Source organism: Taeniopygia guttata, chromosome 20 (assembly GCF_048771995.1).
Source record: "Taeniopygia guttata chromosome 20, bTaeGut7.mat, whole genome shotgun sequence".
Classification (NCBI taxonomy): Eukaryota; Metazoa; Chordata; class Aves; order Passeriformes; family Estrildidae; genus Taeniopygia; species Taeniopygia guttata.
Window position 1 is genome coordinate 14,227,493 of NC_133045.1, and position 14,870 is coordinate 14,242,362.

The 14,870-nt window shown below is 49.9% G+C and overlaps 1 protein-coding gene across 3 annotated transcripts in view; it reads left to right on the forward strand.

Moving 5' to 3' along the window:
* Positions 1-4,507: 4,507 nt before the first annotated feature.
* Positions 4,508-14,870, forward strand: part of ATP9A (ATPase phospholipid transporting 9A (putative)) — a 50,214-nt gene continuing 39,851 nt past the window's right edge. For all 3 annotated transcript variants that reach the window (XR_012051503.1, XR_012051504.1, XM_072916904.1), the window contains exons 1-4: positions 4,508-4,658; positions 11,310-11,454; positions 11,768-11,881; positions 13,309-13,417. Coding sequence is in view for 1 of the 3 variants with exons in the window: in XM_072916904.1 (XP_072773005.1) it covers positions 4,591-4,658; positions 11,310-11,454; positions 11,768-11,881; positions 13,309-13,417 (436 nt within the window). In the remaining 2 variants the exon portion in view is untranslated. The remainder of the gene's footprint in view (positions 4,659-11,309; positions 11,455-11,767; positions 11,882-13,308; positions 13,418-14,870) is intronic.

Here is a 14,870-nt window from a genome sequence, read left to right on the forward strand (position 1 = left end):
GGGAGTGTATTTGCGTAGAAAACCTTTTTTCTTTCTTCATTTCTTAAGCTGACAGCTGTCCTAGCTGAACGACAGTTTGACTATTATGGTTTTAAAAATTAGGTGCTAAAGGGTTGTTTTCTTCTTGATCCACAACATGTAATTATGCGAGGAAGAAAAAGATCCTACACAAAGACTGCACTTCCTCAGAGCAGTATCTGCTCTGAAACTTCATTATGAGAACGCCAAATGTTCCCTGCATAGCAGAGCCCGTGGCAGGGGGAGCTTTATTGTCGTTTCCCTTAGCAAGTGTTGATGGATTTATGGAGGGCTTCATTAAATATAGGCTTAAAGGATATCCGCTATCGCCCACTTGTCAAAAGCAAAAATAATATCAAAGCCATGGGTGCAGCCCGAGCTGCAGGTGTTAACAGTGCCCGCTAATCTGGGAGTGTTTAAGTCCCCAATTAATCGCAGTAGTCTTGTCTGAGCTCAGCCCTCTCAGAGATAAATTTCCAAGATGAATGCATCCCGTGGAGGCTGGGGGCACTGCTGCAGCGATCCCACCCTGCTGATGGCCGGCTCAGCCTGTGTTTCCTTCCCTGGGACGCCTGGAGAGGCTCTGCAACAGAGGCTGGCCGGAGTTAAAGAGTAAAACAGGGATTTACCAAAGGGCCTTCAAAGGATGCACCTTGGGCAGTGCAAGGCTACACCCAAGATGGATGGTGAGGCACGAGTTTTCACACTTTTATAAGTTTTGGTCCATTTCCACATTGGGATTCATTGCCCAATTCCAGATCCAGGTCTGTAGTCCCACCCTCCCAGGCTGCTCCCCTCAATTCCCTGCTGATTGAACTTTTTGGGGCTGAAGCTGCAGCGGTGTCCTTGGTTCTGGGGCTGGAAAAGGATTGTTCTGTGTGCCTGAGCTGGAAAAGGATTGTTCTATGTGCCTGAGCTGGTTCTGGGCTGGAAAAGGATTGTTCTGTGTGCCTGAGCTGGAAAAGGATTGTTCAGTGTGCTGAGCTGGTTCTGGGCTGGGAAAGGACTGTTCAGTGTTCCTGAGCTGGTTCTGGGCTGGAAAAGGATTGTTCTGGGTGCCTGAGCTGGAAAAGGATTGTTCTGTGTGCTGAGCTGTGAGGAGAACTGCTGACACTTTATATGGAGCTCAGGGTTACACCAATGCAGTCCAGAATCTGGAAAATATGAGAGCTAAAACTTAAGGCATCACCTGGCTCTCAGTGCTCCTTCCCAGCAGGGTCAGAGCTGGGCTGGGAAAGGGCAGCTTTGGCTTTGGCAGGTTTGCTCTGATTTTGAGGAGTTGCATGCCACAGCCCAGGCTCTGATTTTGGGGGACTGAATGCCACAGCCCAGGCTCTGATTTTGGGGGACTGAATACCAGCTCAGGCTCTGATTTTGGGGACTGAATGCCAGCTCAGGCTCTGATTTTGGGGACTGAATGCCACAGCCCAGGCCTGCTTCCATGCTGTTGGAGGAACAGTGATTTTCACAGCCCCAAACCAACTCTTTGCTGTCATTGGGAGCGAGTCAGAGCACGGGGAACGATCCCAGTGTAGGAGCTGAGTGCTGCCTGTCTGCCCTTGGCAACCAAATCCCTTCTCCTGCCTTCCTCACACACGGGGCAGCTGCAAACCAGCCCTGAACAAAGCTGCAAATGCCATCTGCAACGGGCTGTGCTTCCAGACAAAGAGGGTGCACCCTGGTGTTTGTGAAACATGCACTTATGGAATCAGATAAGAACAGGTACAAAGAATAATGGTACAGCTCGGGCTGCTTGTGGAATTATAAACATTTTGTTCAACCAGTCATACACCCTTAGTCTGAGCCAACTCCTTAGATGTCAGAATTCTCTATATTTTGATATTATGGTTAGGGTAAAAATATAAACAAACCCAAAAATAGTTCCAAAACTGAATTAATCTTTCAGTTTATAAGAAGTCAAACAGGATATAATTATTATGACTTTCCTCTGTGTTCATCAGGAAAAAAAAATAGTCCTATGCATAAAAATCTCAATTATTTATTTAGTAGCAAACTATAATGGAAGAAAATTTATAGCATATTGTGCTAAACAGGTAATGAGTACAGTTTGTAAATGCATCGTCAGAACCACCCATCCATTGTTTGAGTGGGAAACTGGCACCAGGACTTGCTCCTTGCAGGAGTACGGGCAGACCCCCAAAATCCAATTTATTTCCGTGCTCTTTGATTGGTGGAGCTGAGAGACCTGGGTGCATTTGGGGATCGGTGGGGCCCTGAAGGCCTCACACAGGGGTGAGAAATTGGTGTGATGGGCAGAGAGCAGCAGGCAAAGCTGCAGGGCAGGAGGGGACAGCGCTCTGCTGCTCGGAGCTGCAGCGGAGAGAGGTGAGGGACGAGGCAGGAAAGGCTCCCAAACCCACTGGGAAGCTGTGACAGGCACTGATGGACACAGGAATTTCTGTGGGATTAAGATGCACCTGCAGCCAGCTGTGTCCATAGGCTGGGCTTTGGCAGGATCAGCTCCCACTTGTCCGTGTGAGCCTGAACCGTGGGAGGCTCAGTCCAAAAACCACCATAATCCTGCTGGCAAAGCAGGTGTGCTTGTGCTGCCTGCTCGGGGAAAAGGGGGTAAAGCACCCCAATCCACTTCCTGCAACCCTCACCCAACCTTCATGTTCAAAATGAGCCTCAGCCTTGGATTTGCCAATAAACCATTCCTGGGCTGAAATGGGATTTATGGGCTGCAGAGGTGAGAATAGTGACAGCACCTGATGGACTCTGCCCACAGCACAACCTCAGAGGGAACCAAGCTCTGGTTCTAAGATAAATCACTTGCTGGGATCACATCAAACTGCTTTCTCTGTTGGTAATTTGATCATCTGGGGGAAAAAAGTCCTGGAAGAAAAAAAAAAAACCAAAACAATATAGATAATGATTTAAAATTACGGAAAATATCTCAGTTCCTTTTAATTAGTAGTGATGCAGTTTTAATTCTGGAGCTTGCAGGGCTCCTTTGTGAGCCTCGAGTTCTGTGCTTGCAGAAATCGAGCATCAAAACATGCTGTTGGCATCAGGAAAAAAAAAACAAAATCAGTTTTATTTCACTTGATTTAACAATTCTAACTTCTCAGACTGAGGCTGGAGGTTTTCCCTTGGGCATTCCTTCTCAACAGGAGACTGAAAATCAAAGGCTTGGGAACCAGGAGGGCTCATACCTGCTGTGAGTGCTGCTGAGATCACAGGTGAATCCTTCCAGCAAAGCAAATGTTTTGGCTGCAATATGTCAAGGAGGGGGTTTAGTCCATTGGGGTTCAGCCTGGTCTAGACCCTCCAGAGTGGTCATTTGCAGTGAATTCTAGCAGTTTTTGTAACAAGACAGCCCAACTTAGGATGGCATTGGAGATCCCTGTCTAAACAGTCTCAGTACTGGTGCCTGAAATTGGTGTAACTCTTCATTGTCCTACTGAAATGCCCTCATTGCAAAATGTCAGGATGACTCTGCTTCAACTGTAAGGGAAAGCATCAGTTGGAGCTTTTGTGCTGCTGTAATCCACAGTGTAACGAGATGCTTGAAACCAGAAACTGAAGTGCTGGAGCAATTTGTGCTTAAATGTGCCGAGGACATCGGATTTGGACCCAGAAACGGGCGTTGGGAGGAGCGGGTGAAGGTCACAGGGGCGGGAGCGCTCAGCGGAGCTGCGGGGCGGGAGAGAACGGGAAACGAGCGGGGGGTACGGGACGGGGCAGGGAGGGGCAGATCGGGGCAGGGCAGATCAGGGCAGGGCGGATCGGGGCAGGGCGGATCGGGGCAGGGCGGATCGGGACAGGGCAGATCGGGGCAGGGCAGATCGGGGCAGGGCTGCTCTGACCCCACCCGACCCCAGCCGGCCCCGCGGAGCCGCCGGCGCTCGGGGCCGGGCCGGCGGAGCATCACTGCCGGCCGGTGTGGCGGTGCCCGGTACGGCAGTGCCCGGTGCCCGGTGCTGCCGGTGCCCGGTGTGGCGGTGCCCGGTGTGGCCGTGCCCGGTGCTGCCGGTGCCCGGTGTGGCGGTGCCCGGTGCCTGGTGCTGCCGGTGCCCGGTGTGGCGGTGCCCGGTGCCCGGTGCTGCCGGTGCCCGGTGTGGCGGTGCCCGGTGTGGCCGTGCCCGGTGCTGCCGGTGCCCGGTGTGGCGGTGCCCGGTGCCCGGTGCTGCCGGTGCCCGGTGTGGCGGTGCCCGGTGTGGCCGTGCCCGGTGCTGCCGGTGCCCGGTGTGGCGGTGCCCGGTGCCCGGTGCTGCCGGTGCCCGGTGTGGCGGTGCCCGGTGTGGCCGTGCCCGGTGCTGCCGGTGCCCGGTGTGGCGGTGCCCGGTGCGGCGGTGCCCGGTGCTGCCGGTGCCCGGTGTGGCGGTGCCCGGTGCGGCGGTGCCCGGTGCTGCCGGTGCCCGGTGCTGCCGGTGCCCGGTACCCGGTGCCGGCCGTGCCCGGTGCCCGGAGCAGCGGGGGCGGAGCGGGGCGGGGCGGCAGCGGCACCTGCGTGCTGGAGCCGGCGGTGCCGCCAGACGGCGGCGGCCGGGCTGGGCGCTGCTGGCAGCCGGAGCATCCCTGGCTCCGCTCCGCCCCGCAGCCGCGGCCATGACCGACAACATCCCGCTGCAGCCGGTCCGGCAGAAGAAGCGCATGGACAGCAAACACCGCGGCGGGTGAGCGGCGGCGGGGCCCCTCGGGATGCGCGGGGCGGGAGGAGGAGGAGGATGATGAGGATGAGGATGAGGATGAGGATGAGGATGAGGATGAGGATGAGGATGAGGATGAGGCAGGCAGGCGCTGACAGGTCGCTCCTGACGCCATTGCCGCGGCGCAGGGCAGGATGCGGGCGGGCTGCGGGAGCGGGCACAGCCCCGGCGGGAGCGGCCCTGCCCGGCCCGGCCTTCGGCGCCGGAGCCGCGGACACGGCGGGGCAGCAGCGCCCGGAGGGGCCGGGCCGGGGCCGTGCCACCCCCGCCGAGGTGCCACCCCCGCCGAGGTGCCACCACCGCCGAGGTGCCACCACCGCCGTGTCACCGCCCGGCCCGGCCCGGCTCGGTCCTGCGTGTCACCGCCCATCCCCGGCGGTGCTGTGTGGAACAAAGGCCCGGCTCCGGTAACTGTATCGGCTCAGCAATACAATGTCCCTGCGGGCGGTGTTGCCCTGAGCCGGGTGTGCGATGCGTCTCGAAAGGAGATGTATGGCTATCTATGTTCGTGTCGGCATTCCCGTGCAGGAAGTTAAATAGGAAAAATGGTTTCCCAATAGTCTCCCATGATGAAATCGCACGCACCTTGCACACGGCAGGGTGTACGTGGTATCCGAGTCACCTGGCTGTCAATTATCACAGCTTTTCAGTCATCCCTGGAGAATCTGAGTTTCTTAAATGTGGCGAGTGATGTCAGCAAAATAAACCAAAATATTGAAGGAAATCTCCACTGTTGTAGCAAGGGGGAATATACACGTTTGCCTTGTTGATGGTTTTGGTTGGTAGTTTGGGTTCAGAGCCCTGTGACTGACACTGTTGTGCACATTTAGGTGTATTCCTTGTTGTGGGGCTGTCGGAGGTGCTGGAGCAGCAGCAGGGCAGGGAGGTGTGTGTGCTGCAGCAGCAATGCCCCGTGCCTGTGTCACACGCACCGCTGAGCAAGTGCCACAGGCTGCAGCCACCATGGCCTGGCCTTTGGTGACGGGACTGAAGGGAGAGGTGAGGGCCTGGGAAATTTCTCCAAGCTGCTCGAGTGGTTTCTTTTCCTGGAGTTCTCTAATCTCCAGCAAGAGCCTCCTGGGTGTTGCGATGTGGTTAGTGCTGCCTAGCAGAACCTGCCCCCAGCTAACCCCAGCTATGGTTCACTGCCTGTGGATCCTGCCTGATTAGCAGCCACAGACAGGCTTTCCAGTGGTAGCAAAAGAATTCCAGCAACACGGGAAGGAAGCTGGCCTAGGCTTTTTACTCAGTAGCAGCTGAAATAAATTGGATTTGGGGTTTCTGTTTGGTGCAGTAATTGTTTGGGGGTGGGATTTGTCACAGAGGAGGAACCCTTGTTTTAGTGGTGTGATCTCTTGGTATTTAATCAAGTGATGGATAGCAAAAGCATTGAGGTTGAGCCAATCCAAACCAGTGTTACAGACCAGAGAAGAAATCCATCAAGTCGAGGGGTCCCTGGTGTCACACCCAGAGTAGAGTCCTGGGAATCCTCAGCCATAATCAAGGCCTCTTTTCTTCTGTTCCCTCTGAGGAAAAACCCAAACTAAAGCCATCCAATTTATGTTCCTCGATGCATATGAGAGCCCAGGATGGGCAAGTGTTGATGGGCTTCACTTCAGCACAGCCCCAGCTGGTTTCTGCTGTGGGGGTCCCCCCGCAGTGCGGGTGAGTTTTCAGACGGATTTTTGTTGGTGTGGTCTTCTGGAGTGGGGAGCAGATTTCTGGTCATGAATGTCTCTATAGAAATCTTTGTTTCTGTTAAAATAAAAGTGAGAAATGGCTGATTCACCTGTAGGGCAGGTGCCATCCGGCAAGGCTGTCATTGCCCTCAGCCCCTGGCAAGCTTTGGAAGGAAGCTGGGGAGGAGCTGGCTCAGGAGCCTTGCAGAGATGAGTGAAGTGCTGGAGAGAAGCCACGAGCTTGAAGAACCGAGTGGGAGAGTTGGGAGAGTGGGATCTGCTCCTGAGCACAGGAGGCTCTTCCTGCTGCCGTCAGGGGCTGAGCTCTGAGCTCCCGTGCTGAATTCAGCCGTGTTCATCCTTTGCACACACGGGACGCCCGGTGAGGCTGTGCCAGCCAGGAGGGAAGGCTGGCAGGAACTGCAGCAGCCCTGCTGGGATGGCAGCGAGCCTCAGCTTCCCCTGAGCTTCCAGGACCCAGTCCTGCCAGGGAGGAGCTGCCGGGTGCCCCACTCAGCACATGACACAGGTTTTCCCCTAAATAGCTCCTGGTGGCAGTGCCAGTCCTGCAAGTCTCCTTTTAAAGCAGCAAGTGCTGTGCTGGTGCAGCTGCTGCCGTGGCAGAGGCCTGGATCCAGAGCTGCAGGGGAAGGAGGAGCTTCACAGCAACACTTGCTGAGGCCGTGTGCTGCCTGTGTACTCTGGCTCTGTTTAAAATGGCAAATTCCATTTCAGAGTCAACAGAGAGGGATGGCAGCTCCTGCCCTGGGAGAGCCTGTGTGGGTGTGCCTTGGCACACGCAGGGCTGGGGCCGAGCTGCCTTCCCACAGCCAGGGAATTGAATTGCAGGAATTGCAGGAATTGCAGCTCCCCTGGCCCCTTCCCGAGCCATCCCAGCTGCCTGCAGCGGGAATGTTCCAGAATGTTCCACGTGGAGTGTCTCATGTGCAGGTGCATAAAAGGGTGAGGTGGTGGTGCATGGCTCTGGTTTTCTTTAGCCACGGAAAATCTGTCCCCTGCTTTTGGAATAATGTCACCTGGGGTTGGTTTGTGTGTTAGAGGTGCCAAGCACAGCCCATGAGGGTCACAGAAACAAAATCTGAGAAATGAGCTCAGTTTACAAGTGACTAAATACAGCAGTGAACTTCAGCAATAATTTGACAAATGCTCCCTCAGAACACGTTTGGCTGTAGGTTTGCACACCTACAAACGTGACACCTTTTTCCCATTGGGTTTGTTTTACATGGGAGTATTTTTCATTTCATCTTCAAATACCTCTCCATCAAACGCACTGCATTTATAATTAAACTGCTTCTTGCTAGTGGCTGTTCACCTGGCAACTGGCAGTCACTCTGCTGTGTTAGTGCCTCTTACATCACCACCAGGAACGTGGTTTTGTAAGCAAATATAATCGCAGGTGAAGTGCAGAGCTGTTCTCCTGTTCCTCCTGCTCATTTGGATCCCTCAGGATTAAGGGCAGCCTCACTTACAGGCCTGAGTTTCAGGTACACTTTGCATCCTGAGAGATTCTTTTCAGTGGCTGTGACTGTATTTGAGGATCTGTGAGTTTGTTTCCTGTTGTTATTTTTGCCAAGTTATGATTTAAAATGTGAATTGCTCAGTGCTGTATAAGCTGCCCCATATAAGCTGTGTTCTTGTGTTTTCATGGCCTTTCTGTAAGGTGATAACTTTTAAAGTCCATTACTTACCTTCACTTGCTAGTTTTCTCTACTTCAGGGGTTATTGCAGGATTGTTCTTCAGTCCTTCAGCTGCAAAATGGAAAAGGAGAAATGTTTAGGAACGTGTTCCCAAACTTTTACAGAAAACTGTTGACATTTCTGTAACGTTGTGATTCCTATTCTTGGAAAGTGCACATTCATTTTATCAGCGTTTCTCAGCAGCAATGTAAACTCTCAGCTGGTTTTATTGACAATCTTTCCCTTTCCAGGATGCAGCCTTTAGTTTTCATGATGGAAAATGGTTTATTATTCCTACTAATGCAAATAATTCTCTGCCAAAAACTTCCTCCTGTGCCACTGCCCCTGAGCAGAGAATTTTATAGTAATGAAGCAGCTCCTTCCCTCATCATCTGCCTCTCTAAGCTTAAAAATAGGGGTTGTAGCCAGAGAAAAAGCAGATCACAGAACTACAATGCCTGCAAAATTCTTGCAGGAAGGAGCAAATAAAGTAACTGGAAAAAGCTGACAGCTCCAGTCAAAAGGACCTTTTATTTAATGGGCACCAAAGGTAATCTGAAAACACATTTGTATGTGCCCAGAGAATTTTGTTTCTGGTTCCCATATGAATAGATTTTTATTTTTTACATTAAGATTATTTCGTTTCCAGAGGAGAAAGGGAAAAGGAGAACTAATGATCTTACTGATTCTTTCCCAGTGAAGTTTAAGACATCACTGAAAAGTTTAAAAATTATTAAAAATTAAGTCAATTGGCTACCTTTGGGAGGAGGGATAAACATCTGGCTGGGAGAATGAGTACATGGTTCTGTGCTTGGAAATTATAATCTGTTTTTACCAAAACTTTTAACTTATTTCAGCAGTTCAGGGGCTGGCACTGGAGCAATGACTGTGAGATAACATTCCTGCTATTCAGGGTTGGGGTGCAGAGCACAGGAGGGAGAGCCACGGGGTGGTGAGGGTTAAATACCAGCAATGGGGTTGAGTCAGAACAAAAACCCTGAAATGCTGATGGGATAAAAGTCAGGGTTTGCTGTCAGGATTTCCAGCCCCTGGCACAGGAGCTCCTGGCTGGGGCTGCAGCCCTGGGCTGGGATGTTTTGGCATTCCTGAGTGCTGAGGAACCTCCCCAGTTCAGGTGTTGCAACCTCCCAGTGCTGCTTATAGTATTCTGGAGAATTTTTAAATTGAATACTTGACAGAAACTTCCTGCTGTATGCCTGTGGAGGAGACTCCCAGCAGAAATTCTGGATATTCTCTACTTGGGCATTGATGCTCCTGATATTTGCCTTCAAAAGTTGCTAGGCAGGAAGTTTTGCTTTTGTTTGCTTAATTAGTTTGTTTAATTTTCAGTTTGCTTTCCTTGTAATTCAGGAGGTTGCAAAAACTGACTCCAGCCAAGCAGGGATTTCACAAACCTGTTATTTTTACTCAGCAGATTCTCCCGTGCCCTTTCTTGCTTATTCTTGGAGCTGCATTATTTTTGGGTTGTTTCTCCAACCCTGTAGTAGCTCAGCATTTGTAAATCACCATTCTTGCAGCAACAAGTGTGTTTGTGGTGGGAATGCTACAAGGGGTCACCCTATTGTAAATATTATGATATAGGTGTGGGGCTATTTTTGCTCTTGAGTACAATCCCTGTGAGAGGCCCAACCTCAAAAATAAACAAAGGTAAATGGTTTCAGATGGCTGATTGCAAGGACTGAGTGATTTTTCCTAACTGGAAAGCACATTGTGATGAAATAGGCTGTGTGGACACCAGCTTTGCTCCCTTGGGTAAAGCTTCTTTTTGGAGACTTTTCTCCTTTGTGAAAGAAGGAAAACCACTTTTTTTTTCTCCTTTTTTTTTTTTTTTTCCTGTAGAGCATATCTATATTCTGTTGGAATCCAAATATTACCATTTCCAGTACTTTCTATTCAAATATATTTGGGATGCAAGTGGCTATTTGTCTGTCACCTGCAAACACAAAACTGCAGTTGAAAGGTGTCCAGCTGATAAAATACACTTCTGTAGTAGAGCTTCTGAATTTGAGTGTTTAACACAATTTTGCTATTTGTCTGGCCTTGGTACCAAACTGCCTTTCAATGTGAATGTTTTACATAAATGTGGGGGGCAAAAGAATCTGCTAGTTAGTTTTTTTTAACAAGCAAAAATAGTTTGTAGAGGTGACAAAAATTGAGAGTTTCAGGGACAAGCATGACTTTTTGAAGTGGTTCTATTTAGGGTATTTCTATTAATTATGGTTGTATGGCACTACCTAGGGAGCAGCTGAAGAAGGAAATGCCCTTAGAAAAGTTACAAATGCAGAGTACAGGGGATGTTTCTATCCAGAGGTGAGCAGGCACGGCAGTCGTGGTGCTGCAGGAAATCAGAAGTGGTTTATACACTTATCCACCTTTCCAGGGCTTGTCTGAGACTCTTCATGAAAGAGAATCATGTCCAAATGATTTGATTGAGCAGAAGGGCTTGTAGTGTAGTTCCAAAAGCCTGTGAGAATTCTTCTGCCTGTGCCTGCTCAGGGAGCACTGCATCACATGGTGACACCTCCTTATTTCTGGAAGCAAAGTTGAGTTTTAGTCCCCTTCTGTACTCAGGGAACTGACTGAACTGATAACACTTCTTTCTATTTGCAGCCAGCAGGGCTTGAAACATGAAAACTTGAGTTCTTGTAGGTAACCACCTTCAGTGTGGTGAGATGTGGGCTCTGCTCAGTGCACTGTGTGTATCTCTGGTGAGGCAGGGACTTCCAGGGTGCTTTGTGCACCTCCTTCAGTAGTGCTTTCCTTGTCAGCTGTGCTTTGAAGTGAACTTTTGGGGCAGAACGCTTGAATCAAGAACAGACCTTTGTGGTACATTCTGGAAGGATGATTTGTAAGAGCTCTGGAGCTTTTGGTGATCATCAGGCTGATGCTGGCTCTGCCAAATGTCAGCAGGTCTGTTCTTCCAGGAGCAAGGGCCCTGGGGAGAGGCTGGCTTCCAGAAAGCAGCAGTGGCAGCAGAAAAAGGCCCTTTTTGGCTCAGGGAGGTGCTTTTGAACAGAGAGGCCTTTCCAAGGGTCAGGAAGGATGGCTGGTACCTCTGTACATCTTACCTGGGTTTGATTCTGTGCCTGGAGTAAGGATTGGTGAAGTGGGGCAGGGCAGGGTTTCCTTCTCTGCCCTTGGTGTGAGCAGAGCTGTGGGTGTGAGCAGATCTCTGGGTGTGAGCAGAGTGAATAAATGACCGAATCCATGTCCCCTGCAGGTGCTGTGAGTGCCTGAGATGCTGTGGCAGGAGGGAACCCCGGCCTCGGACTGTCTGGCTCGGCCACCCAGAGAAGAGGGAGCAGAGGTACCCCCGCAATGTCATCAACAACCAGAAGTACAACTTCTTCACCTTCCTCCCTGGGGTAAGCAGCAGTACACTTGATTTTCATTGTCCCACCCCAGTGCTATCCCCATTTTTCAGGGGTTTTACAGTAGATAAGTGCAGAATCTGGAGCTGGAGAAAATGATGGGGCTGGGTTTGGTAGAGTTCATGCCAAGCCTGCCCCAGGGCAGCAGCAGACCAGACACAGAAGTGTCCTGAGCATCCAGGACTGCTTTAAAACTGCCCCAAGTCAGCATTTAGTCACTAGGAAAGCATGCAGAAATGTTTCTGGTGGTTACTTCAACGTGCATAACATCCTCCCTCCTCTTTTTGTCTTCTTTTTTTCTTTTTAGGTGTTGTTTAACCAGTTCAAATACTTCTTCAACCTTTATTTCTTGCTCTTGGCCTGCTCTCAGTTCGTGGTTGAGATGAGGCTTGGAGCACTTTACACATACTGGGTTCCTCTGGTAGGTCACTCAAGGTTTATTTATCCAAGAAAGTTTGGGTGTTTGACAAAATTTATTGCACTGCCTTTTCTGTGGTGTGTTTGTACCTTAAATCATACTTTTGACATATTTTAACAGTCAAAAGTATGATGCATGTTGTAGGGTTCAGCTTTCAGTGCAGTGAGATCCCTGGTAAAAGCCAGAAGGAAGGGAAGGGGCAGCTTTGGGACACTGCTGTTAAAATTCCATTTTCTTAAAGCCTGGATTCTCCATGAATGACACGTGAGATGACACAGTCAGCTGGAACATATGGGAATATTTTGGGATGATTATTTGAAGACTCTTCAAACAGCTGGAACCTAAGCTGAAAATAGCTGATGCTTTTTTAGTTTTATTTTGGAAGGTAGGTAGGAATTTCTAGGTAAATGAATGAATGCATTTCATTACTATGTTAATTAATTAGATCACACATTTAGATATGTGTAAGCACTAGAAATCTGCAGTTTCTCACGTCACCTTGCTCCCTTCCTAAAGTTCCTTATTGACAGAGGTAATCAGTACCTGGTCACAGCTTTCAACACAAGCTGTAAAAAGCTCATTTTCTCTGGTGCATGAGGAGTGTTTTAACTGTTTAGTGAGTCTGAGCTAATAGACTCTGGTAGAAACATGACTTTGTGATACCAAGCCCATAAAGAATTGGCTTGCATTAATTATTTTTTATACAGTGAAGGATGTGATGCAGGCGTTTCCTCATGGCAACAGGAAATGAAATGACTGCTCATATGCACAGAAAAGCAGGACTGAAGCCCTAATCAGGCAAACGTGTAATTATGCCATGAGTAGAGCACATAAATATCTCTATAGAGTTATTTGTGTGGGTGGAGTGTCTGCATACATCCACACAAAGGCACATGCATCCTCTGTGTATCTGTATGTATAAAAAGGGGCTTATGCAGATTTCTGTATACATTTCTATACAAACAAATCTCCCAGATGAGATGTGCTGACTTCAGTGGCTCTGAGGTGCTGAGCACCAGGATTTGAGGGATCTGCCTTAGCCTGGATTTCTCACTCTGAGTTACTGAGCTGTGAGGTGAAATGAGATGTGGTACTTGCATTCTTCAGGGAAACTTCACGGAGGTTTTCTTGGGGATAAATTTACAAAGACTTGCTTGGGGGTTACCTTTACAAATATGTGCTTGGGGAGAGCATCATGTTAAAACTGGAAAGTTTCTTGAGCTCCAAGGGTGTTTTTAAGCAGCTGGTGTGTGTTTGGTGCTGGGGGTTGCACAGCAGCACATCTCCCTGCACCGATTGGGGAAGATGGGACAGAAAAAGGACATGCAGACTGCTGGCGCTGGCACTGATGAATATTGTTGTTCTCAGAGCAGATGTGATTTTTTCCCTGACCTTTTGCTCCCTGCTGTTTCCCCCCGTGCTGCTGGCAGGGGTTTGTGCTGGCTGTCACCGTGATCCGCGAGGCGGCCGAGGAGCTGCGCTGCTACGTGCGGGACAAGGAAGTGAACTCGCAGATCTACAGCAAGCTCACAGCCAGAGGTCAGCTCCTGCCCCCAGTCCTGCCCTGCTGCCAGCCAGAGCCCCAGTTCAGGCCTGGGAGGGGGCTCGGGGCTCCCCGGCACGGGGCTTGGTGGCCACGCTGTGCTGCTGCCATCGGGGGCTGCTCCTGGGTGGCTCTGCTGGAGTTTGGGTTTGCTGAGGGGTTCGTGGGGTGGTTGGGTGGGAAGGGACCCTAAAGATCATCCAGTGCCACCCCATCCATGGCAGGGACACCTTCCACTGTGCCAGGCTGCTCCCAGCCCTGTCCAGCCTGGCCTTGGGCACTGCCAGGGATCAGAACAGCCACGGCTGCTCTGGGAATTCTATTTCAGGGCATCCCCACCCTACAGAGCCTAAAAAAGACCCTAAAATGTCTGTGAGGAGTGTGTTTGCCAGTAGAAATGGATGCAGTTCTGGCAGGATCAGCTCCTGCATTTTCCTGTCCGTCCCCCTGAGCTCCTGTCCATCCTGAGGAGTTTGGAGCCCCCGTTTGGGGTTTGGGGCTCAGCTGAGCCTGGCCCAGCTCTGGCCGTTGTTTCCAGCTGTGCTGTACCTCACAAGGAATTAAAATTCTCCTGTGAGCAGTCCAGTGCTGCCTCACTATGGACTTACTCCTAATGCCATGACAAAGATGGTGAGGCCAGGCTTTTGTTTTAAAAAGGGAAGGAACTGAATTTGAGCAAGTTTTGCTTCTTTTCCATTTCCAGTTTCTTAGTTATAGAAGTTGATACCCCTGAATTAAGATGCAGTGATGTAGGTGTGGTAAAAATAGGCTGCATTTGTAGGAATAAGGCTGCTTTTCAAATGTAATTGCTTAAGGCTGATATATTTCACATGCCAGGAGTTATGAGGCAACTCCAAATTGGGGAGTTTGGAGTTTCTGAATATTAAATCCCCCTTTAATAACATGTTCTTAGTACAACACTTAAAATGCTTGGCAACCAACAAAAGCCTCATGCAAGAGGGGTGTACTACATCTATTTAAAGATATAAAAGAGTTGCCTTCTGGATTCTATTCAATGATCTATAAGGGGCCTGACCTCTCCTTTAGTTCTTTTCATATTGCTATTACGTTTCCCATGAATGATTTCCCTCCCCCCAGTCCTTTAACTTTTCTAATTTTTGTGAAAGAAACCAAGGAGGATTGGCAGCTGGGCGCTAGCTGAAAATCTCAAGCCACTGTATTTAACATGAATTTTTGCAGAAACAGGAATGGGACTGTAGTATAATTTAGAGTAGAAAAAAAACATAGAAAATTATTTATGATTGTCACATGGTTTGGGGAGAAAAGTAATTTTCTGTCCCTCACCAAATCTCAGAACTTAATTTTTTGGGAGAGCTGATAATCTCATTTTCCACTGATTTAAACCTCAGCTCCTCTGGGAATTACCTGGGAGCAGGGAAGGGCCTGGTGAGGCTGGGGATGGAAATTTGGGGGTTGTTTTATCTCAGC